The sequence below is a fragment of the Eupeodes corollae genome, chromosome 3, assembly GCF_945859685.1.
Source record: "Eupeodes corollae chromosome 3, idEupCoro1.1, whole genome shotgun sequence".
Taxonomy (NCBI): Eukaryota; Metazoa; Arthropoda; class Insecta; order Diptera; family Syrphidae; genus Eupeodes; species Eupeodes corollae.
In genome coordinates this window covers 25,129,130-25,156,406 of record NC_079149.1, presented here as the reverse complement: position 1 = coordinate 25,156,406, position 27,277 = coordinate 25,129,130, and the positions used below count along the sequence as shown (strand labels likewise).

At 32.9% G+C, this 27,277-nt stretch overlaps 1 protein-coding gene across 2 annotated transcripts in view; it reads left to right on the top strand.

The window, feature by feature from the left end:
* The window catches only part of LOC129949207 (potassium voltage-gated channel subfamily H member 2), a 613,952-nt gene that overhangs the window by 245,092 nt on the left and 341,583 nt on the right, over nt 1–27,277 (top strand). For both annotated transcript variants that reach the window (XM_056060506.1, XM_056060508.1), the window contains exons 4-10: nt 869–1,006; nt 1,229–1,358; nt 1,710–1,887; nt 2,280–2,379; nt 3,575–3,688; nt 13,619–13,797; nt 20,455–20,523. In XM_056060506.1, coding sequence (XP_055916481.1) covers nt 869–1,006; nt 1,229–1,358; nt 1,710–1,887; nt 2,280–2,379; nt 3,575–3,688; nt 13,619–13,797; nt 20,455–20,523 — 908 coding nt within the window. The remainder of the gene's footprint in view (nt 1–868; nt 1,007–1,228; nt 1,359–1,709; nt 1,888–2,279; nt 2,380–3,574; nt 3,689–13,618; nt 13,798–20,454; nt 20,524–27,277) is intronic.

Here is a 27,277-nt window from a genome sequence, read left to right as displayed (position 1 = left end):
ACGCTTAGCAGTGTGGATTGCCTTTCTGTTACACAGTCACCGGTTATCAAGCTCATCTGCCTTCTGCAGAAGTGAAAGCCAGATATTTTTCGTGACCTGACACGTGGTTAACTCACTGCGACTAAATTTTGAGGCCAATAGCCGAGCTTACAGCTATTAGATATAGTAGGGTGTCCTGTTCCGCATATAGGATCGTGCGAGGTGATCCGCTTATATATCGACAAGCTGACCGTTTCACTTTATTTGTTTTGACGCAGTTTATAGCTTTTCCTAAAGGAATGCACCATACTGCCACACCTTACAGTAAAATCGGTCCAAAAACTAAGAAAGATGTGGTCTCAGTAGTAGTAGTAGGGCCATTGTTCACAACGCTGCCACTATTGGAATTACTCATAGCTACTTTCCTAATCTCATTGCTCTCAGCAACAGGAGAAATACCATGGATAGCCACTCTTTCTTTTTCTGTGTTGGCCGCATCAGACAGGACAATAGCTATGTTACCTAGGGTTAAAAGAAAAACTGAAGAGAGGGGCATTATATAGTTTTTTCACCATTAAAACGTGGGAGGTATGATGGAAGTTGGTGACCTAACTCTTCAACCACAAGTTCGACGCACAAGTAGAAGAAGTCTTACCGAAAAACCCCGAAAACAAGAGTTCTACAGTACAAATATTTCTTTCTGTTATTTTTTAATTTTGTAATCCCTTACCCTAGTTTGTGAAAGAAAAAATTGTAGAGAATCCAATAAAACTCACTTTTTCTCGAACTAAAGCAATGGTTCTTTAACTTAAGTTAAAAACATTAAAGTACAAAAATATGATTTCGTTAAGTTCTTGAATAAATAAGTTTTTTTTTAATTTCTTTTCAGGAACAAAATTTTTGTGTTCAGAAATAATCGCACCAATCCGCTCCGAAGTTGATGACATATCCTTATTCATTATTAATTTTGAGGATTTGTCAAATCCATCAGCTGTGGAGCCACCATTAGTCGCAACACTAAGTAAATGTAAGTACAAATTATTTTTTTATGTTTTAATTCTCTTTATTTTGTATACATTTTTATAGAATATCCTTCCTTTTAATTTGAATTTAGCAAACAAAATAAATAAATTTTCTTATAGTGAATCACTTATTAGTTTCGACTAATTTCTGACTCACTATAAAACTAACCTTTCCCATTTTAATTCCTTAAAAAAAAACAACCTTCTTTTAACCTTTTCAATTGCAGTTGATAGAGCTCGTGCTAGTTTTAAGCGTTCATTTAGATTTGGTAACTTAAGAGAAAGGGGCCTTAGATTAGCTGGGTACTTGACACCGCCTTCCGATGTTACCCAAGAAGAGGAGGAAGCGCACGAAAAGTAATTTCAATTCAAATTTTTTCGCTAACTTTTTCATATACTACATAAAAATACAATATCTACTCGTAAAAATGCATCATTTCTTTAATTCATCGCATCATGAATAAAATACTCCATTTCACTTATAAACAAAAAAAAAAAACTAAAAATTATATTTAAAAACATTTTTTTTAACTAACAATGCATCTTCTACAAACATATATTTATTTCTACTACTACTATTAAACATTACTAAAATTCTACTTCCACACACCACACCATCACTGATAGTTGTCAATCCATTGTGTTTGTTTTTTTTTCTGCATCTTTTCTTTCTATTTTGACAGTTCTACTTCTAATATATAATTGCAGCCAAATAACCCTCCCTAAAATCGAGTCTGGTAAACTCTGGACGCCAATGTCAACACCAACTCTACGAAGCAAAGAGACTGAAAAATTACGTGATTCCTTACGTTTAGAAGATTTAAAAGTCATTTTACCTGAAGTAACATCTGTTGAGTACCGTTTTGATTACAAAAATGTTTATTCTGTTAGTATAGATAATTGTTTCAAACTAATAATATTTCTTTCTATTTTTTTTCCTCTCTCTCTCTCTCTCTTGTCTCTCTCTCTCTCAACAACATTTGATTTAAATATATTTTTTATTTTTTATTGTTTTATTTTATTTGTTTACCTTTTGAAATGTATTGTAAATCTACCCCCATGTGTCAAAAAATCATCAATACTTTACTACTTGTCATCTGTCAAACATCTGTCAATGTCTCTCTTATTTGATTCATATAAATATTGTTTACCTCCATTTTGAATGACGGCCATAAAATTAAAATCCCATATCATTTCGTCTCCCTTCTCACTCTCTCTCTTTCTCTTCTCTCTCTCTCTCTTTGTTTTTTCTTTTTCCTTTTTTGTGTATTTTTGCAGAAACCTACAGTTATCACAACAACACAAATAACAACTGCAAAAGACAAATCAGAATTTGTACATACCAAAAGTTTAGATTTCGATAGTAGCCAAATAAGAGGTGAGTCCTTTCGTGTTTTAAAAACAAAACAAAATATGTGTGGAATGTAAATTTGTTGTGTTTTTTTTTAACTAATTTTTTCTAATTTTCAAACAATACAAAAATGATACAATTTTACCCCTTTGGTCTGTACTAACACTACATTACCGACAGGGGTTTAAGTATACAATTTAAACTAAGATACAAAACAACAAAAGAAAAAAAGCTCTTGCAAGCGCTTTTTTTGCTCAACCAATCACAGGTTGCTTAACACTTTAAGTTCATACAACAACCACAAAGTTCAAAAAAGCTCGTTTATGTTTCCTTTGTTTTTAAGAAAAATAAAATATCCATGACATTAACCAATATCACATTTTATAACAGTTATTTTGATGCTTGGTTTAGGACATGACTAAAATTTGCTCGCCAGGCTGTTGATTTTATTTTTCTATGTTATTCGATGTTTTTTCTTAAGTTTTGTTATATTTTTAAGTTTTCTTTAGTTTAAATTTAATTAAATGGGTGCGAAGAAAGTTTTTAAATGTTTTTCGAGTTTTCCAGTGTTAATTATTTAAATTTTGATAATTGTTGAAATAAATCGCTTTCGATGTTTTTTCTTCCCTTAGGATTATGGAACTAAATTATTGTTTATTTATTGTTTAGTTTGAATGAGACTGGTCAGTGTTTTTTTTTAAGTGTCGTATCTTTCATTCTTTGCTCTTTTTGAAAAATATTGCTTATTTTGTTTTAAATAAATAAAATATATGATTTATGTAATTATTTATAACTTCCACCGATGACGAAGAAGGGGTGGGCGGTTTAAGAAATTCGTTTAGGATTCGAGAAACCATATTTAGGATCGACTTCAAGATGAGGGCGATATTTTTTTGTTTAAATTATCTAAATGTTATCGAAAAGGCTTTCTCTCAAACTACCAATTACTTAACTAACCTACATTAATTTATAATCAAGCTTAAAGCCTTATAAACACCAAAATAATAAAAATTATTAAAATGAAAAATCACTCACACACTAACAAAAAATCCAACGCACACCCTTCCAAATAATTGTTCTTCTTGTAGTCTAATCCCTGACTATTGTTTTTTTCTTTTTTTCTATGTTTTTTTTTTTTATTTTTCGATTTTTTAATTTTGTATTATTTAATTTTTTATTTTTATTTTTGTTTGTGTAAAACTGTTCTTTGCTGCTATTATAGATGAGGAACAAAGACTTATACATGTTAATGAAGTAAATGAGACCGCTAAAACGGCAAGCGATCGTCGTGGTCAAATGCAAAAGCGAGCGCACACAATAGACGATTTTATGACAGGTAACCTTAAAACAAAAAATAAACAATTAAATTAAAATTTTTTAACCAAAAATCAACTAAAAAATAAAAAAAAAAACAAACAAAAAAATACTAAAATAACGAAAAGTAGCAAAGGAAAAATATAAATTATTTATATAAATAGTTTCCTCTATACATAGTTTTTATTCTTTTATTATTTTTTGTAATTATTTTTTAAAAATGTATACAACTTTTTATACTTATATAAGTCTTATATAGAACTTAACAAAAACAACGAACTTTTTAATAGAAACAAAAAAAATTAAATTCCAAATAATCAGGAACAATTTTTAATTTATTCTTAGAAATAAAAAAAAAAATTTATATATTTTTTAAACTTAAAAATGCTTCCAATCCCAATTCTTTTTTTTAATATATTCTGTCCTATTTTTTTTAATAAAAAAATTGATTTTTGAAATTTATCTTAAACAAAATCAAAAACTATGTTTTTTTTCGCTTTTAGTGCTTAAGACATTTTTTTAATCGCTTTTTTTAGCAGGATTTTAACAGTGATATGCATCATAAAATTATAATAAGGAAAGTGGATGTAAGAATTTCTTTTAAAATATTGATGGTGTCTGTTATTGTTGCATTAGTAGATTTTATTTTTTTGTTTTTGTAAATGGCATTGCACGAATGAACCGTAATGTGGTTTTTATGAACTAAAGTAGAATTTCAAGTTTTTTAAAAGTTTTCGAATAGTAGTTTGTTTATTATGTTTATTCATTTATTAATAATTAAATTTAGGGGAAGACAAGAAATATTAAAGATTTTTAAATAATGTAACTTTATGTAAAACATTAATATTATAAAAATGTTAATTCTTTTCAGATTTTGTTATGAAATTCGTCAATATTTTTATTTCAATATTTTTTTAATTTGAAAAAACTTTTACTGCTAAAAAAAATATAAGATAAAGATGATTTTTTAAGTAACAGAACAAATAGGTGTATTGAATTTACTTTCAATACTTTTCAAGGAATTGGTTTGCAACTTTTTATATTTATTTATATTTTAAATTTGAACTTTATGCTTTGCTTACAGCGGAAACAATTTTGAAGTACTGGGATGTACTGAAGGATCTTATAATTCCTTGATGCTGGGAACGTTTTCCCTGAAATGTTCCTTTGTTATTCTGCAGCATTTGCAAAATGTGTATAACTGTTAGTAGTTCTCTGCAAAAGTTACATAATGGTGGGTCTTCTTTTTTAAAGAGATTCGATTTGTTTAACATTGTGTGGCCTAGTCTCAATCGTGAAATCTGTACTGAGATCGGTTTGAGTCTTTGTTTTAGGTTACAGGTGATAAATTTGGCTTATGTTTTCTAAGAAACGATTTTGATTGATTCCAACAATGCTCTGATTCCTCTTGAATAAGCTTGAAAGAATGAATCCATATGAAGTTTGCAAATGGTGGTATTTCAATTCATAGAGGCATTATAGTTGCTTGGCGTGTACTTACTTCCTTACTTAAGGTGGCGCTACAGTCCGGGGCGGACCTGGGCTTCAACCAACAAGCGTCTCCAGCCAGCTCGGTCCCTAGCTAGCTGTCTCCAGTTTCGCACGCCAAGTTGGTTGAGGTCCTCTCCCACCTGGGTGCGCCACCTGAGTCGCGGTCTTCCTCTACTGCGCCGTCCCTCGGGATTGGATTCGAAGACCTTCCGAGCTGGAGCGTTGATGTCCATCCGCTCTACATGACCTAGCCATCTAAGCCGTTGGACTTTGATTCTGCTAACTAGGGCAGTGTCGCTGTACAGCCCGTACAGCTCGTCGTTATATCTTCTCCTCCATTCTCCATCTATGCGTACGGGACCAAAAATCGCCCGAAGAATTTTTCTCTCGAAGCATCCTAAGACGCTCTCATCTTTCTTTGACAGGGTCCAGGCCTCAGCGCCATAAATGAGAACCGGGATGATGAGTGTTTTATAGATGGTGATTTTACATGCTCGAGAGAGGACTTTACTTCTCAATTGCCTTCTAAGTCCAAAGAATCAGCGATTTGCAAGAGTTATTCTTCGTTTGATTTCAGCGCTGCTGGTGTCGTTGTCTGCATTAATAGCGGTGCCTAGGTAGACAAAGTCCTTAACTACCTCAAAGTTATAGCTGTCATCTTCTTCGCTTCCGTCGCAATGCTCAAAAACGCTCCACTGACATTACGCTTTGATCTTCCAATTATGTCAATATCATCTGCGTATCCGAGTAATTGGATGGATCTTTGGAAGATTGGGCCTCTAGTGTTGACGGTTGAGTTTTGCACAATTCTTTCCAGAACGATGTTGAAGAAGTCTGCATCGCCTTGTCTAAAACCTTTTTTGACATCAAATGCATCGGTAAGATCTTTTCCGCCCTTGATAGAGCAGCGTGCATTCTCCATCGTCATTCTGCACAAACGGATAAGTTTGACAGGGATGCCAAAACTAGACATTGCTCGGTAGAGCTCTCATTCCTGTTGTGACATCCCTCTATCTCCTCGATCGCGCGCTTCTCATGCTCTCTTTTTTCCGTCTAAGAAGCCGGTGTTCCTCTCTCCTCTTCTGCTCCTAGAGCTCGCGAGCAGCTCTCGTCCTTTTGTGCAGCGCCGTTTTGTATGCCTCTTGTTTCGCTGCGTGAGCTTGCCGGCATTCGTCGTCAAACCAGGGGTTTGGCTGTGGTGGCCGTGTGAAACCTAGCACTTCAGAGGCGGCATCTCTGATGGCTGCAAGGCAATGTTGCCACTGGTTTTCAATGCTTAATGCAGGAAGCATAGGACTCCTTAGGAGGTTATTAGAGACTCGATCGGAAAAAAACATGGCAGTCTCTTGCGATTGTAGCCGTCTAACGTCGAATCTTCTCACAGTACTTCCTTGTTTTGGCTTGAATTGGGATATCCGTAGCCGTACCTTGGCTACAACGAGGTAGTGGTCCGAGTCAATGTTGGCCTCTCGGAATGTTCGGATATCCTGGATACTGGAGAAGTGTCGTGCGTCGATCGCAATGTGGTCAATCTGGTTGACGGTTGATTGATCAGGAGATTTCCATGTCCCCTTGTGGATATTAAGATGCGTGAACTGCGTACTAGCTACCAGATCGTCTCGCCCCGCAGCGAAATCGACCAGCCTGAATCCGTTGTCGGAGGTAGTGTCGTGCAGGCTGTATCTCCCGATTATGCCACCAAAGATGTCTTCTCTTCCTAGCTTGGCATTAAAATCTCCTAAGACAATTTTAATGTCATAGCCAGGGCTCATATGTCTTGTCCAAGAGCTCGAGGAACATATCTTTGGTGTCTTCATCTTTCTCCTCTGTTGGGGCATGCGCGCATATTAGGCTTATGTTGGCGAATTTAGCCTTGATGCGGATTGTCGTGATGCGCTCGCTCACACTGTTGAAACTCAAGACTTTTTGCCTGAGCCTAGTTCCAACAACAAATCCACACCCAAATAGACGCTGTCTTTGTTCTCGGTAGAAGTCGCCGTAGTAGATATCGCAGTCTTTTAGTTTGCGTTTACCCGGTCCATCCCATCGTACTTCTTGGATGGCTGTAATATCTGCCTTGCAGCAGTTTAGGGCTTCCGCTAATTGTTCGGCTGCACGTGGTCTGTTAAGGGACCTAACATTCCACGTACATATCCGAAGTTCGTTGTCCTTATTTCGTTTGCGTGGGTTGTCAACAGTGAATCCGTCCGTATCCGAGGCTTGTTGTTGCTTCGAAACTATGATGTTTTTACGTGGCCAGGAAGTCACCCCGACGGCACAACCCCCAACCTGGAGGGCCAGATCCTTAGTATAGAAGGCAACCAAAATTGTCAGTTTCTATGATTTCTGCACGAATTGATTAATCAGATGCTGATAAGCAGGATTATCAATTCAAAACAGGGCGATTTTACTGCACAAAGGGGTGTCAGCAGAAATACGCCACAAGGTGGTGCCCCATCCCCTCTCCTCTGGAACTTAATAATAAATGAATTACTAATTACTATAAAAAGGGAGGGAAACAGAGTGTTTGCTTATGTGGACGATGTTGCTATTGCATTAACGGGTAAACATTCCAATATACTAAAAGAACTCTTACAAAATGCTTTTAATAAGCTCATCAGATAGGCAAATCGGTGTGACCCTCCTCTCATAAACGGTGTACCACTTAAGTTCTCTGAACAAGCATAATATTTGGGTCTCATTTTGGATAAGAAATAAAGTTGGAAACCTAATATTCAAGAGAGAATAAACAAGGCCACGGTAGCCCTGTTCTCCTGTAAAAAGGCCATTATTAATAAATGGGGCCTACAGCCCCGCATTACACACTGGCTCTATATCTCGGTCATAAGGCCGATCCTTACTTATGGAGAGAAATCGCGATAAGCTCAGCAAAGTCCAACGAACAGCCTGCCTGTGTATGGGAGGAGCACTTTGCTTTACCCCTTCCGCCTCACTTGATGTGCTGTTCCATATAATACCATTGGACATTTTCAGCAAGCAAACGGACGCTAATACAGCCATACTACTTCAAACTTCCTCTCTTTGGATCAATAATGGAATTGGCCACACCACTATTTTGAACTCTTTCAGAACTATAAACAGTAATATTGACTACACCATACCCCATCCTCAGTTTAATAACTACAGCTTCAAAGTGACTATACCTCCCAGGTCTTCTTGGGAGAATACATCATTTTTAAACGGTGATCCTATAAACTTTTATACAAACGGATCAAAAACGGAGGATGGGGTTGGTGGAGGCGTATACTCAAATAGACTAAACTTAAGTCTCTCCTTTCGTCTACCCGATCATTGTAGCCTGTTCCAAGCTGAAATAAAAGAAGTCTTATCCTGGCTTAGAGAAAACGTTATATCAACTAATGATATACACATCTTCTTTGATAGCCAAGCTGCGTTAAAGTCCCTAGACTCTGTCTCCAATTACTCACTAACAGCCCTAAATTGTCAATCATCTCTTACGGAGATGGCTACACAGTTCAACATTCACGTTTTCTGGGTGCCGGGCCATAGAGACATTCCAGGAAATTGCAGAGCTGATGAACTTGGAAAAATCGGACCAACTTTATCTCTGCTGGCCCACAAAGCTAGCCTAGGTATCCCCTTAGATACATGTAAACTCATGCTAAAACAAGATACCATAGAGAAAACAAACTTCAGGTGGAATAACACCACCACCTGTTTAGCGACAAAACTAATTTGGCCTAATCTTAGTGCCAGGCGCTCAAAACAATTAATCTCTCTGAGTAGATTGCACATTAGCTACGTTGTAGTTGTCCTGACTGGGCACTGCTTAATAGGAACGCATGCTATTCGACTTGGAGCCCCTGCAAATGATTTTTGTAGGAGTTGCATGGACGAGGAGGAAGATAAGACAATCTCTCATCTTCTATGCACATGCCCTGCCTTATCTCAAAGACGTAGAAAACACCTTGGAGACTACTACTTCAACGATACCAGCGATCTAAAAAATTCTAACATTATTTGCCTCCTACGCTTCATTCGGAGCTCTAATTAGTTCGACGAGTTAAGCTGATCAACTGATCCATGTGGTATATCACAACGGACCATACTTTGGTTTAAGTGTGTTGGATTTCCCAACCAACAGCCATGATTTCTGCAAACTTTTGTCTAAAAATTTCATTTGGTGTGCTTTCTTTTGAATATTCTCTAAAAGAAATATTTATAAGCTATCTAGGAAATAGCCAACGAGCCAATAGTCATCAAAATTGTGAACTTTAGGTATGTTTATTTTCGAAGCTTTGATGTTGCGAATTCAACTGAAGATGGCATTTTGTTCTTTGAGATTTTGACTTGAAACCAACCTGATTTGCAAATATCATGCAGAGCATGCTTTGTTTTTACAATACTTTTAGAAAAAAGTTTATTTTGCCCTATAACTTTCATATTTGTAAAGCCTGAGATATTGGCTCGGCAAAGCTTTACTTGCAGAGCCGATGTGAGTTGAAGGTAATGCTCCTAAAACAGTTCTAAGCACAGAATTTATTTTTACTTGCTTTTACTTTTTTTTATTTTTGTAAAATACGTGCGGGTTCTAACAATACTGCCCCGAATTTTGAACAAAAATACAAATTGTAAATAATTTTGAAGTCCGTTGAGAACTAGGACCTACTGACTTACAAGACTCAACCATTCCTGGTATGGCGGGGACCTACAGTTTTGAGCCAAATCTGAACTACGATTTAAGAAAGTACTTTTTTCATAACGAGAATTACTCTTGGAGAATTTGTCTATTTCTCGGAAGATGCAGTACCAGTGAAAAAAGCTTTAGATGACACAGGCAGGAATTGAACCCAAGACCTTTGGCATGACAGCCTTTTGCAGTAACCATCACACTACGGGTACCCCATAGCCAAAAATAATCGAACTTCACACCCATAGACAAATGTATAAAGAAAGTGATTTGTGGAAATTTATTCTTGAAAAAATTTTAAAATGCTAAAAAAATAATAAATCCATTAATTCAGAAACTTGAAAATAAAATTCCAAACAATTAATAAAAATGAAAAAGTGCAATTTTTGTATTTAACATGTTTGACACCAATTTGAAATAATTTTTACCGATGACCTTTTTTCAAATTTCTGTGTATTTTGAATATCTGCTTAATTTCTCTCTGACCCTGATTTAATCAAATATAAGCTATGTCACCTTAATTACGAACTTTTATTTCGGCTTGATGCCCATTGCCCATATATCTAAAAAAAGCACTCTGCTTCGTTACCTATCGTACCCCCTCTTTTGCAATCTATATATAGGCCAAGGTGGCTTCCAAATGTAGGGAAAATCCCCTTGGTAAATCTAGCTCGGAAAAAGTCTCATAGATAGTATAAAAACCGTATCCTATCTCCATGTTTTTTAAAGAATTTTTGTACGATATTTTTTAAGTTTTCATTGAAAATCTTTCATCCACTCTGGTTTTCAATATGTATGTCTACTAAAACTAACCTTGTTGAATTTGTCTCTTTTACTTAACTCTCAGCATTAGAAAGAGAAAACGAAGTTCTTGACTTGATTTTAGTTGAAATCTTCTTAGTAAGAAGATAGATTTCTTCTGTGTGGCGTGTAGATATAATATAGACTTCAGATCATATGAACTCTCTCCTACATTTTCCTTTTTAACCCTGTTGTATCCCAAGGTAGCCACTTAGGTCCTCTTCTTTTTATTTTCACCATTATAGCAACTATATATTGAAATAATTGATTACCAAATATTCCCATACCTCACTTTAAGCTACAGTACCTTTATGAAACCATAACGTCGTTGCAGTATTCAAACCTCAACTGCTTATATCCAAATATTAACAAATGTCACCAAAATACTTTTTGAAGAAAGTGTAAAAACAAATAGTTTCTAAACTTAACCTTTTTTCCCGTTGATGTTATTCCCCATTTTATATGACCGAGAGCTCAACTTAATAATCTTATAGACTATATAATACTTCAAGTCAAATGAGCACTGAACTTTGCCAAACTTTGGAACCATGAAACAACCCTTAGATAATGAATTCTCTAAATCACCTTTGTCCGCTCCTTTCTTGAATACTCAAGAATGGTCCTAATATTAAGGTAAACATATTTTAAGAATTGAAAACTTGGTCCATATCAAGACCACCTTCAATTAATTTATCTCAAGAAGAACGTAGACAGATATTAGACTTTTTTTGCGTAAGAAATCAAAATAGTAGTTTTCTTATTATGTCGATTTAAAAATGTTTCGGGGAAGAGAAGAAATATTAAATATTTTTTGAGAATTTTTAAATTCACTGTTTATTTATTTAAATTAAAATATTTTTAAAGCACCTACTATAAAAATCTTAAAATATATTCTATTCATATTGAAATTTATTTGAGGTTCTCGTCAAATAGAAGTAAATTAGGCTTTTTTTACGATCCAACAATACCTTTTTAAAAGATTCATTTGTTTTGAATGCAAATGACCTTAAAAATTATCTATCACATATTTTCATCTATTCCACGCTTGAAGTGTTATAAGTAAAACAATAGAAAGGTTTATTAAAGAGTTAAGTAATAAACGACATATTTCTAGACTCTATATGAAGGTTTGAAAAACCTTTTTTTGAGCACTTTTTTTTTTTATTAGCACTTTTTTGAGATATCGATTTAAAAAAAATTCTATATTTTTTAAAAATCTAAAAAAAATTATGACATTTTTGATCACCAAATATTATTAAGACAGTACAAGAGCTCGTGCAGAAAAATAATTATTGATATCGGTTCCTTAGTTCCTGAGAAAATTTTAAAATAAAATTACGGTATTATTTCAGGTATATTTCTGGAGCAATATAAATATATATTTTTTATTGAAAGAAAGTAAGTTAAAAAAAAATATTTTGGAGAAAATGTTTGGGTTTTTTTTTCTGAGAGAATTCAAATTTTCAAGTTTTGGAAACAAAATTGTATGTAGACTACAGTTATTCATAGTCTCAAACGACCCAATGGTTTTGGTTTGGGCTGTAGGGGCGATGACATACAGACGGACTGATTTGGGAAGCCCACTTTTTTTAACTTCTCTTAAATCGGAATTTCATTTTTAATAAAAATTCCAAGTTCGAAATTTTTTTTTAGCAATATAAAACTTCCCAAATTGTTCCTATATGTCGCAAGTAAAAAATAATTTTCTAAGCGGACCCCCGGATTTGAACCTCTCTAACTGCAGTGCATTCTCTTACCCCCAATAAAAAAAAATATACCAAAGCGATAGGTCACGTTCAAAACCTTCATTAGTTAGATGAGTTGTTTAAAGGGTTATGAATTGTTTAAAGTGTTAAAAATTAAGAAAAAATTAAACAAAACTTTATAATAAATAACTGCTAGCTAGAGTTGACTTTATTGCTTAAACCAGAACTGTTTAAAATTTTCCGCCAATAATTTTACTGAAGTCAATATCTCTGAAAACTTTGAGCTTGAAATTCCTTTTGAAGTTCTGCCTTAAAATAGTTCGAGAAAAACTCAATAAAATTGCAGCAGGATACTTCACAATCTATTTTTCCGAATTTATTTGGAAAGTTTTGAAAATGTGTCCAAATTCCTTAAAAGCTATAAGATCTTCCATTTCTTAATGTGAAAAACACTTGCTATTTCAAGAAACATTAGTTGAATTAGATTGTGTTAAGTTCTATGTTTTTATAATACATTTTTAATATCATCCAAAAAAAATAAATGTTTGTAAACTGTTTGCGTTCTTTAAGAAAATTAATTAATTTAAGTAGATCAGTTTATGGTAAATATTTAAAACCTTTTCTAAAACTTCAAAAATCTTATGTTTATCTCAAAACTTACGAGGTCTGCGAACTATAGCTACGACCTCTTATCTGAGTCAATCTAAAATGCCTAATACAATTTTTATTTTTAAAGCAATGTTTAATTATTGAAGAGTTAAAAAGTTCAATTTTCTTTTTCAACTAAAATAAATAAAAAATAAAGGTTGGATTCTAAAAATTTTAAAATTTCCTTCTTAAAACTATAAAATTATAATTATTTCATGTCTTCCCCTTAAAAACTGATTTTTAAGTATTTTTTTAAAAAAATAGTTTGGCTGAACATTTGAATTTAATTCTTAAGAGCAAAAATGTGTATTTTAATGTAGAATTGTTTTTTCTTTTATATAAAAATATTGTAAATTGCTTTTAACTTGTATTTTCTTAACTAATTTTAACACACAAAAAAAATTCTATAGTCAGAGTGAGAAATAAGGCTTTGAACTTAATTAAACTGTATTAAATAATAAATCAGATGAATAAAGCCTTTTTAAAGCCTTAAAATTCACTTAGATCAAATACATAATTTGTACATGATGAAAATATTTAACATAAATTAAATCAAAAATTCTATTTTGATAACAAAAACAAATTTTTTTTATTTATTTTAAGAGTAAACAAAAAAAAATTAAAATTTTTACAGGTTCAACTGGTCAAACGTCCAGACAATATTTTCCCTATGTCTCCTCAGAAAGTGATCTACAACGATATAAAGCAATTCCAATCCGTCAAAATGCATGTCAAAGTGAAACACATCACCAAAGGACAACAAGTTCATCACTGTCAAATGTGCCTTCAGATTTGAAATCAGACCGGATAAAGGTGAGAGATTGCATTTTTCAGTACATTTACTCATTTATTTCAGTTCTAACGCTGAGTACGTTTTTTAATAATTCACAAAAAAAAAAGCTTTTGCTTTTTGAGATGTGTGCGTTTTTTTGAGAATTTTTTGTTTTAATTTTAAGAACAACGCAATAATATTTATTTTACACAAAATCACAAAAATTGAAACCTTCAAACTTAACAATTAACCTCCATTTTTAAATATACGTACACTATGGCAACACTTATTTTATTCGATCCTTTAGTTTGAAAGAACTTTTTTGAAAAATCCCATTTTTCGTATTTTAAACCTAATTTTGCTTTTTGATAATTTTGTTTTAGTAATTTTATACAAATAACAAAAATATACAAAATGCTTACCACTTCAACGACAATCAAAATTAATCAAACATTAAATACAAAATAAATCCGAAATAAATTAAAAACAATAATATTAATAAAATAATATTAAAAAATGTTCACATAAATAAATTTACCTACATTGACAGCCATTGAGCACGCATAGCACGCCAAGAAGCATTGCTAAGCCGGTGGTGGTGGATAAGCATGAAATCAAAGTAACGTATTGTCTCGTTTTTATTCAAAACAAAAGTTAACAAAATATCTTCATTACCTCTTTAGACTACCAAAAACCCCTTCTTATAGATTTTTGTAGTCCTTAACGTTCATAAAGTTAAATATTAACCTTTCCTCTTAGTTCAACGTCCATCTACAAAATAGTTAGAAATAGAAAATAAAAAAGAAACATTTTTAAAAAATAAGTTAAATGTTTTTTTAAATCCTAGATATTTCCTATTAGATATATAGTTGCACGAAGACTTCTTTTCTTTTTATTCTTTACAATTTCTATCCTTGCCCTAAATACATTTTCTAACACAAATCAATAATCAACGGACAACGTTTTGTAATTCCAAATATCGCGTGTTTAAAAATGCATTATGCAGAAGAGCAGAATCATCACGCTAAGAACCATATTAAGAGGATCATGGCTTGAAATGTCTGTATTAGTTTTACGAAACAAACAAAAAACTTTAGAATCATTTGGATCTTTTGTAACAATATTAAAATGGCACAATTTAGATCTACCCAAAGTCCGCTGTTTTTTAGATTTATTTTTATTTTGTATATTACGTGTTTTTAACGCCTTGAAACATCTTTACAATTTCAATTAAATGTTAAAAAATGTATTGCTCCATTATTAATAATAACAGAATATTTAAAATGAAACCACATATTGAAAACCCTTTATTGACTGTAATTTTCATTCGAAAACAAAACAACCTTCAATACAACAATATTTATTGTACATGTATTTTTGAAAACCAACTGATTTTATTGTTTTATGTGATAAAAAACACGACTGAGTCGTACTTTAAGATTTAAAAATGAAACTTCAAAATAAGATTTTCAAAAATGCCTCAAATTTGTATTTTATTAACATTTGTTCGAAAACCTTTTTTTTGGTAATAAGTATGCAGTTATTTAGTTCTAAAAAACATGTGTTTTACATTTACATTTAGTTAACCTCTTATTGAAATATCGAATTTTTGAAAAAAAAGAAACAAAAAAAATTCAAATGTGTTTTTGAAAATTTTAGCATGCTTCATAATTAATGTTCTGGCACATATATGTATCAAAAGTATTTTTTCTGGGGTATTTCCGGTTGCTCTTAAATCTTAACGCTTTTCAAAATGATCTGTGTAACTTTAGGTCCATATCACTCTTGCTCTCGAAAAGTAAGATTTTTGAAAAAAATTTTAAAAATAAAATGGTTTGCTTTTTAACGAAAACTGCATTTTTCAGTTATGTTCCGTTTGGGTTTCAAAGCAATAAATCAACCGAAGATGTATTGTTACATTTCTGTTCTAAAATATTTGTTCGTTTCCACAGACGGGTCAAAAACCAAAGAAGGGGTTGGTGGAGGTGTGTACTCTGAACGACTGAAATTAAGTCTCTCATTCCGCTTTCCCAATAATTGTAGCGTGTTCCAGGCGGAACTTTTGGCGATAAAAGAAGTCTTGTCTTGGCTCAAGAAACGTGATATCAACATCTGATATCCGTATTTTCTCTGATAGCCAAGCCGCTATCAAATCTCTGGACTCTGTCTCTACAAACTCTATAACAGTCCATAACTGTCGATCATCTCTAATGGAGATGGCGCAACAGTTTTATATTCACCTTTGCTGGGTGCCGGGCCATAGAGACATTCCATGTAACTGTAAGGCAGATGAACTCCCCAGGAACGGTACAGTACAGCCCATCCTACCACGTTTGGCAGGCAGGCACCAGGTGGAACAACATCACCACGTGTCAAGTCACAAAAAAACATCTGGCCAACACTGGATTTAAAACGTTCAAGGTGCTTGCTCTCTCTAAGCAGATCGCATATAAGTTCGATAATAGGTGTCATAACCGGACACTGTCTAATATGACTTTTGCAGAAGCTGTATGGACGATGAAGAGGAGGAAACGGTTCTTCATCTCTCTGCACATGCCCTGCTCTAGCTCGAAAACTCAATAATTACCTAGGAGAATTCTTGTTTAACGATCTAAACGATCTAAATCGTATCGGAATAATCAGCCTCTCACGTTTCGTAAGGGACTCAAACTGGTTCCATTGAGCTTAGGAGGAAGCCTCAAGATTCATGTGGTATCACAATGGGCCATTAAACTGCCCTTAGTGTGTCCGTTTCCATCTTGGACAGCCACAATAACCTAACCTAACCTAACCTAACAGAAAAAAAGAATACTGCAGCATTGTTTGTTGACACTTATCAAAATTCTTTGAAAAGGTTAATCACAAAATTTTAATTATCAAACTTAAATGTGCTGGGTTTCGAGGTATTATTGGTGATTGGTTAAGATCTTATTTGAAATAATAAGAGTTCAAAGAGTGAAAGTTGATGGTATTAGGAGTAATATAAAGAAGACATTCGATTTGGGAGTTCCACAGAGTTCGGTTTTCAGACCAATACTTTTTTTTAGTATACATTAATTCCTTATTTGGTTTGACATGTAAGGATTCTCTGAAAGCCATTGGAGATGAAGTTGGGTTTTCTTATGGTACAGATAGTTGTCAGCTAGTTAATCTGGTTTGCAGAACACAAATAAGTTATTAGTTCTAAAAACAAGATCAAAAGATTGTTGATGCTGATTTTTTTTTTCCATGCTATTGAGTGTGAAAAATTTAAACTTTTAAGCTGCACCTGTAATCCTATTCTTACTTTCATAATAGTAATATTAACGGGTTAAATGAGCTGCAGTGATAAGTGTTATAAATTAGAAATAGTAAATCAATTCAAGTTTTTTATTTATTTATGAAGAAAATATATGCGAAATGTCACTTTTTTCCCAGTTTACCCTATTTATGGACTTGAAAATTCTTTCATAGGTATTGTTAAAAAGTTTAAAAAAATTTCTTTAAGAAATCAGGTAATCTTAATTTTAGAATAATTGATAATTTTATTTTATGAGAAGATTTTTAACACCAAGTTGTTATAAAATGCTTCCACATGTATGATAATTAATAGACTTCCCCATTCTATCAGGGTGCAAACTTCTCATTTGTTATTTATGAAACAATTAAAACAATGCCTCCTTAGTCTTGATAATGAGAGTATTGCATTTTTTTGTAAATGGTTCTACCTGATGTATTCTTGAAATGTTTAACTTCAATTATAAAATGTTAAATTGTTCTTAGAGTGACAATAACTCTATTTTTTATAGAAATATTTTTTACTTAGTTCTTTTTATTCGTGTGTACTTGTTTGGATTTTAAAAAATAAAATTTTAAACAATCAAACAAAAACAAATAAAATTGCTTAGCGTTTATTTTCTATTTGTTGCAAGTAAAAAGTCTAAAAAGTCTATCATTGAATCACAAAATTTCCGTTGCGCCGATTTTGATCACTCCTTCTAGAAGTACTCGTATCATTGGTCGGAAAACTTTTCTTAAAAAATTATTATCTTTATAATTTTATCAACGGGATAGTTTTCAATTTTCAAAATATCAAAAGATGACAGTTTTAAAATGCCAATTGTTCAAATAGTGGCCTTTTTAAAATAAAACTTATTATTGAACAAAAAAAATGAATTTAGATTTTTAGATCTTAAGTAGTTCTTTATTGTTTAATTTCATTTAAATCTTTTAAAAGTGGTAGAAATTTCAGAAAAAAAACTTAAAACATGATCGATTTTTAAAAAGAAACGTGATAAATTAAATGTTGTTTTGAAAATTGAAAAAGTTATGAAATAGATTAATAGTTTATTCTATTATGCATTTAATAAATAAATACTAAAAAATTATATAAATATAGTATCACAATTTTTGAATTTATTTATTTATTTATTTCATCAATTGAGGTCTGCTGATAACTACAAACATTTTCAAGGAATTTTAACTGTTTATTTTAATTTATTAATTTAATCAATTATATTATATTTAAACATTTGTTAAAATAATCTGTATTCATACAAAGGTCAATTTGATTATAAACCATATTAAATAGATATAGGAAACGCGTTATTGGTTTATTAAGACCATAATTAGTTCTACGAAGAGGAAGATAAAATAATTAATTTATGTTGTTGAAAAAATCGTGATGGAATATGGAATGAAATTAATGAAAACAGTTCAAAAGAGCTTGCCTCGGACGCTTAGGAGTTTTTAAGGCAATAAGAGAACACGTTGATTTATAACCTGCTAAAGACACAGACCAGTTAAGTATTCAAAGTGCATAAAGAGTGAATATTTTCTGAACTCTTTCGATTCTCAAAAAATTATTTTCATACAATGGAAACCAGACAATACAACAAAAATTTAAAAACTGGTAGGACTCTAGACATAAATAAGGTCCTCAAAGTATAGGCATCCTAAAAGTGAATTACCTTTAGATACAATGTAATCAACATGAGATCTAAGGTCAAGCTTTGGATCAAAAATCACCCCTAAATTATTTATTTCAATTACGCTCAGAAAACTAAAATCATAGAATTTATATTAAAAATCAATAAGAGATGAAAATTTAGATACACTTAATATTTAACACTTCGATACAAATTAACAAACTTAAAAATAGAAGGTAAATCATTTATAAAGATTATAAAAACAAGTGGCCCCAAATGACTGCCTTGGGGAACACCCGACACCACATCTATACGATTTGAAACGCATTCATCTATTTTAAAACCTTTTTCTGTCAGACAGTTGATATACCCTTTACAAAACCATGTTGTTTTTAAGATAAGAAATTCTTGCCGCAAAATAAAGACTTTGGCTGACCTTTTTTTTTAAGTTTGGGAATAACTGAAATTTTTGATATTGGTCTATAGTTCTTCACCCAGTTTTTAAGGTCACTATTATTAAAGGGGTCCATATTTTCCACTCTTTAAGAAAAACACCAGTTTGTAAAAAATTTAAAATTATATTAGTAAAACACTACAAAGTGAATACAAACATTTTGACAAAAGACTAAGAAGAATCATATCAAAGCCAGATTTTTTTGACACATAAATTTGTTTTAAGCTATCCAAAACATCCTGTTCTGAAAGTCTATCTAAGGAGTAATAACAGGATAAAAGTTGTCAATATTTGTTTAAGTATCACAGTTTTAAGAAGTTTGAAAGAATCGAGCAAAACGGTCACAATGAGGACGTATTCCCTACATTGAGGAAAAGATGAACACTTTCTTTTAGAATTCAAGAATATCCAAAAAGATTTCAAATTATGTATTATTTTGGTTCAGTATTGATAATAAAATGTCTGTACAAAAACATGCTAAGAAAATCATATTAATTTCTCAACTGAAACACTCCTGCACGATCTTCCAAAAGATTTGTTACTTTAAAACGCTTAAATGTCTTAATTTAAGCATTCTCTAAATTTTGTATTCTCTTGTTAACCAATGAAAGCTTGAACAATTTTTTTTAGTTGTAAGGTAGCAACAAATTGTTCATTCCTTCATGCCTTCAGAAACAATACTTTTAAAACTTGTAAACATAACCTCCAGAGACGTGCCTTCCAAAAGATCATTCCAGTTTTTCGAAAGATTTGAAATCCGTATCAATCCCTATTCTATGCCAGTTTTAAAGTCAAACAAGGTTAAGAATATATTTTCGAATGACCTCAAAGATTAATTTTCTATTGAAATTTCAATTTTTCTCATCTGATAAATGTTAAAAAATTATTCATAAATCAGTTGGATGGAGTTTTAGGATTAGGGATATAGAAACTGGAATCTTACCGATTGAAATAACTTTAAATGGAAAACTCATAGTTTCAAGGTTTGATTTTAATCAACTTTGAAGGCCTAGGAACTTTTTTTCTCACAAGATTGTTCTACGTATTGTTTACTTTTTAAAACTTAATCATGTTAAGATTTGACATTATTTCTTTTTGGCTGTGCCACTTTCAATGTAAGTGTTATTCTTCAATTTTAAATTTAGAAAGAAAATGTAAATTTTAATGAATGCTTTATTCGTTACAATCTGTCGCATGCTGTTAAAAAAATCATCAAGAGGATTGTTTAACCCTCAAAGCATGACTTTTCTTTTTTTAGTTATTAAAAAAGCTATTCAGCTTTATTAAATGTTTGTATTTTCTAAAAAATTCATTGAATTTAATTTTTCTAATTTCAGGATAATGGATCGGGGAAATTTTTTCAAGGGAGTCGTCATACTCCCAATATGGGAGAAAAAGTAGCACAGGTAAGTGAGCTTTTAATAAATTTGCAGTTTTGTGCTTGATCATGCAATACTATAACTATACTTAACCATAAATTTTGCTATCAAAAAAAGTATTAACATCTCTATCACTAGATTCTAAGTTTAAAAAATATAATTTTTTCAAAATCGTATAATCGAGAACCTGACTAACTCAAAAAATCAAATAATTTAACAAATATTAATAACTCTCCCAAAAATCACATGAATTTCTAAACCCCTTTAAAAAAAATCTCTTCTTAAAGAAATTAAAGAAATTATCTTGCAGAGACTTTGTAAGAAAAATCTATCAAAAAGATTTATTAAAACGACTTTTTCAAATCAATTTTTTGTAAATTGTTTGTTCAATTTCTTGTTCAAAATATTTTTAATGTTTTGTGTTACGTGACAAAATCTTCTAAGAAAATGTCACTTTTTAAATCAGGATTTTCTACAATAGAGCTATAAAATGTTATCTTTATTTTGTGTTGTTTTTTGTTGACCAAAAAAATTGAACAAAAAACACAAATAATGGTAAGGATTTAAAAATAACTTAGTTTTGGAGCATTTTTCATGAAATATTTTAATATCGAAGCAATGGGCGGTAATAGAAAATCAGTAATATTCTTTTTTTCGAAATAACTGCTGATTTCTTGTATTTTTAATGTTTCTGTGAAAAAATGTATACATTCAATATTCAATTTTAACCTTAATTAATCAGCTGAAAACAGTGAAATGCTAGGTTCTTCATTTGACTTTCACTTGAAACGAAATCAAATTCGGAAAAGGTGGCCAAAATTTAATTCGGAACTATAGAATTATCGTAGTATTGAGACTAACGATAACTCTTATTGACTGAACTTTAGTGATTTGTAGACATTTTTTAATGAATTAGAATGTGCAAAAATGAACTCGTTTTTTAATTTCGATTTTACTTGATTTCTAGAACCTATATGTTACTTTAAATTATCTCCTCAACTTAATAGTAACGCATTCTGTCAACCAAAGTTCTTGATATAACATCGGTTCTTCACGGTTACTTACAAACAAAATCCACATCACCAAACTGCCTGATAACACGAATGAAGAACTTTGTGCCCAAACGATCGATGGTGAGGGCTGTGTGTCCGAATGAACAAGAAGTCACTTAAATTCTTGTTATCTACTTTAGTCAAAAACAAAGGTTAACCTGGATTTGTAAACGAATCATTGACCAAAACGTTGTTACGAGCCCAATTTTAGACGTACCAATGATGATGTTTAGTTTCTCTAAAATACGAGCCATAAATTCGGCATTTTTGTTTGTTAACGTAGCTACGCTAGAATCCTAACTTCAAAGTGATAACAAAGCCCATGGTGATGCATCCTCAGTTGTTGAGTCGATTATTGGAAATCTTTCTGTAGAATTCTCCTCAGAATAGTGAGTGAAATGTTAAGCTCTTGAGATTGATGGTGAGTTAATATTCTCTCACTCTCACTTTAAAGGCTAAAACAGCCTTAATTTCTCTATTAATATTGTCCACTAACAGTCTTACAGAATTTCTGTACAAACGAGTAAAAGGTAGCTTTATTTCGTCCAAAACTTCTCTTTCGAAAAAGTACTGCTTGAGCTTCTGACTTTTAAAAAAGTGTTCAATATTTCGCAACCTTGTTGTAGTGTAGAGTGTGTTATTTTGTTTTTATTCTGACTTTCTGTCAAGACCTTGATTAGAAAACATAAACTTATTTGATGGCTCACCCTCTACAAATGAATACAAACCAGTTACAAGTCAAAGTTCTTAAACTTTTTCAAACTAAGCAAACATAATCATAGATACCTTTTTCTTTATCCATGTTGGCGTTAGAACTAAACCTATTTTTTTCTCTCAGGACTTAACCTAAAAGTATTCACACGTTTATTGTTTGAGAGACGAAAATCAATAAATTGATTAAATTTTCGACACTTCTAAATGCGATTCCTTCTTCACACGCAATTTAACCAAACCCATCAACCTTCAATTTATCATTATGCCACCACCTCACCACCTCAATACATAGCAGACATAAATTAACTAAAATGACAAGTCATATAAATGAAGACCAAATAATGAATCGACTCTTCAAATAAACACCTACAAATGAACTTATATATGAAACTAAATACCTACCTCATTATAATTAGCATCATTTTGTCAGTTCCCACTTAGCCTTAATCAAAACGACTTGAGCTTTTACCTACATCGAAAGCAAAAAAAAAAAAAACAACAATTTCAAAACAACTTGGGTTGGAAACACAATTTTAAGAGTCATTATTGAGAATGTCTACACATTGTTATACAGACAAGTGACATAGAGGGCGACACTGTAGCATCATACTTATATAGACTTCCATATACATAATATTTAAAGGTCAGACCAGCACATAATTTATGAAAGGTACACAATATTATTAAATGGTCCTCTTTCCTATGGCACATTCAGCTACTATACCTTTCTTACCCTTGACTATGCCTTGCCTAGGCTTGCCACAAACATACGTTATTGGTAAATTTTGAAACAAAAAACAACCCCACCTTTTTATCGACGATTATACCTGCCTACAAATCAAACTGTGACCCACATGGCAATCCAATTATATTGCACTTTCATATTTTGAAGTTCAATAGGCAAGAGTATGAATGTATATGACACTCGATTACGTTACGTACGCCATCATTAGAATATTGACAGAAAGCAAGAGGTAACCCTAACCAGCCGTATGTACATTTATATTATCAGCGACATCTGTCTGTCAGAATAAAAGAGAGTGTCTTTTATAGTTAGGTAAACGGCGCTGTGGCGGTGGGTGGTGTCCTTGAAATGTAAACAGTTTTGGCATTAGAATTGGTAATGAAAACTAATGTGAGCTCAAACTTAGTACAAAAAATAAATAAACACAAAACTTCAGCGATACTTTATTTTCAAGACATGTGAGTAGGTAGGTTGGTATCTCTGGAATACGAGATTTATAGCGTGGGATAAAAATTCTTCGGCCAGTGAGACAGTTATAAATATAGTGGAAAAACTTTAAGCATTAAATAGAACAAAAAGAAAATACCCAAGTAATGCAAAACCCCGCTTTCCATCTTCAGCCTTCCGCCGCCGCCGCTAGCGCTATTTACCTTGGGTTCATTTTTCTTTGGCCTGCCATTATGGTCTGCCCGTTGGGACCGTTCAACTGAGACAAGTGAAGGCAAATCTATATTCATCTCCAAAGTCCACACCACCTACAAAATGCAGTCTTCTTCTCTGGGTTGTTTAGAGATACAGTGTGCACTAAACCTTTTTTCTGCCACCCAAAAAGACCAACAAAGAAACAGAGCACGCCATCTTCTTAACCATCATCAGGATCATGGAGTAGCAGAAAAAGGACGAACTACATAAAGGCAGAAAAACAAACAAAACCAAAGCAAACCAAACCATCTCTGATGTTTTTGCCATGACCTAGTTAAAGGAAAGCAAAATGTTCGTACTTATTTTCGATGGATGGAATTAAACTGTAAAGGAAAGTCGAGGTGGACGTGGACGGCACGAGGATTGTGGATTCTTGTTTGTCCTTTTTATTCTCTAGTATGGATTCTTATAGTTATAAATTCCTATCCAACCAATATCCAATATCTTTTCCATCCTTTTGGTGTTCTCTTTGGGGGTTTTTTGCCGGATTTCTTTCGGATCTAAAGCTTAAAATGCTATATAGCTTACCAAGCATAGCATGGATGGGGTTTTTGGTATAGCATCATATCATAGAGAGTTTGGATTCACAGGCGGTGGTGGTGTGGCAGTGGTGGAGTCGTCGTCGTCGGTCGTTAGAAGAGATCCATACCACACATGATGGTGTGAACAACGACAATAATGTTGAAAAATTAATGAACTAATCTTTGACATATGTACGAGAAGGATGCTAGCTTAGCAGGAATTTTCTTCCTTTTTTCAAATTTTATTTTTCTAATTCTAAAGGATCAACAAGAAAAGGACCAAGGCCAAGAGGTCATTTAAAGTCAAACGAAAAATTAAGATACTTTTAATCTTTTGGACCACAATAAAAATAACACTAAATTGAGAGGGATTATGTTTGCTAAAATTGGAACTTATGGATACTTGTAGAATGAAGACATGACATAAAGGGGTTGATTTCAGACGAATTTGTAAGGGAATTTGAGGAGGAAGAGAACTTTCCCTTTCATTAGCCATCTTAAGTTGAAAAAGATGAACATTTGAATTAATAAGTTAAGTTGTTAATAATCATTATTCTTCAACTAGAACAGTTTTTAAAGGATGTGTTTTTTAGAGGTATTAAACTTTAGAATGGAATAAAACAAAGATGATTTTTTTAAACTAATATAAAATTTGCTTTATTGGACATATAATCTTTTGACATAATTTCTGGTTGACTTGACTTCTTCCATGATTTGTAGCCGTATACCGGAAATAACTCTGCGAATGTTGTCTGTTAAGTGGTCAAACATTTTTGGCTTATTGGACTACACAAGGGATTTTACAAGTCTTCACATCGCACAATCTTGGAGTCCAATTCACGAGTCTGTAACGTAAACCTATGCAGTTTCCAAACGTTTTTTTTTTTTCAATAAATTAGTTTACGACACCAGCTTTACGACGTGTTCCTCAGCTTTTTTTTCAATGACCATGACTATTTAGCTTTCTTTATTGTAGAGTTCAAGCCAGCATAGTTTTTAAAGAAACACAGACCAATTATTGCAACATCTAACAGTCAGTTTATTTTTGGTGGTAACGGCCGGTGCAGTATATCAACACTCACTACAATTATAACGTCTATTTAACAAAGTGTGAGCTTCAATGCTAAACAAATCTCGCTTATGAACATTTTGCTACATATTTTGAAAAGAACCAAGGTTTTCAAAGTAAACCAAACTAAAATAAATCACTAGGTTAGGTTAGGTTAAAGTGGCTGCGGATTCAGAGTCCACACACTTAGACCAAAAGAAAAGGCCCATTGTGATACCACATCTAGAGAATTACTTTTTACTAGTTGAACCATTTTGAACTTTTTATAAAGCGAAGAAGATATTTGATATCCTTTTTAGCTAGCTCACTAGGATTATCAAAAGAGTAGTCAACCAGAAGAAGTTTGCGTCTTAGTGAAACAGCAGGACAAGTGCAGAAAAGGTGAGAGATTGTTTCCTCTTCTTCCACGTCCATACAGCTCCTGCAGAAGTCATTTGAGGCTACACCAAGTCGTATTGCGTGTCTGCCTATAAGACATTGTCCCCTAAGGTCCAGTGAAGGCCATATGATTTTTGTGGCTGATCATGTTGGTAAATTGTGCCACCTAAAGTTTGTTATCGCAAAAGCCTTTTTTTTAGCAGAAGTTTACATATAGCTATCGGTATACCTATCTTCTACCTTTCAGGTGAAAAAGGTATGACGGGACGATCGACAATCGAGGGCCGTTTGAGATTTGGTTGAGACACCGTCAAAAGATTTAATAGCAGCCTGACTGTCAGAGAAGATGCAGATATCAGTTTTTTCTTAGCCAGAAGAGATACTCATAGAAGCTTTTCTGAGTACACATTACTAACAACTCCCTCATTTGTCTTGGATCCATCTGTATAAAAATGAAAGCTGAGGGTGTGGTTCTCAATGCCCCGCTTACGCAGAGACGTGTAGTGCGTTGGACTCTGCTGAGTTTGTCGTTTTATGTGACTTTCTCCAGTCAACCATACTGCAACCCCGTACATAAGTATTGGTCGTATAATCGATGTGTAAAGCCAATAGGTTATGCAAGGTTGAAAACCCCATTTGATTCCTTTGGCTTTCTTGCAAAAAAAAAGCTACTGTAGCTTTTTTAACTCTTTCCTGAATATTAGTTTTCCAACTTAATTTTTTGTCCAATATCAGACCAAGATATTTGGCTTCATTGGTAAAAATTAGTGGTATACACTTTTTATTGAAGGAAGTAATGTTTTTTGAGGATTAATACTACGTTTGCATGATCAGCCCATGTTGTGAGCTTAATTGAGCGAGTTTTGAGGTCTCTCAGTGTATTATTGCCCGCTTTGGGAATGAAAACTACCTTTACTTTTCTCCATAAATAAATAAAACACTAGATTACTGATAAAATTGCCACCAGTTGGTCAGCAAGGTTATATAGCGGGCAATTCAATACTTTTATCTGAAGATTTTTAATGACCTTTGTTCAAGTTCGACTTCAAAATCAATCTATCACGTCAGTGTTTTGAGCTTCATTGCTTAATTACTCACTTAGGGTGACGCTGCAGCCCTATGTGAACTAAGGCCTCATCCAACACACTTCTTTAAATAGCTCGGTTTCTAGCTAGATGCCTCCTGTCCCGCACTCCAAGTTGGGTAAAGGTCACCTCCCGATTGTGCGCGTCACCTGACCCGCGGTCTTCCTCTACTTTAAAGTCCTGTGGGTGTGGATTCGGAGACTTTCCATGCGCTCTATATGACCCAGCCATCTCCGTATTGGACTTTAATCCTTCTGGCTAAGACTACGTCACTGTATAGACCGTACAATTCGTCTTTTCATCTTCTTCTCAACTGACCTTCTATGCATACAGGACCGTAGATCACGTGAAGAACTTTTCTGTCGAAACGACCTAAGGTAAGAAACAGCGGTTACCAGGAGTAATTCTAAGTTTGATCTCATCGCTGGTTTTGTATTCTGTATTAATAGCGAAGCCTAGGTAGACAAAGTCCGTAATTTGTTCAAAGTTACGTCTGTCGATGGTGAGGTTTTGAC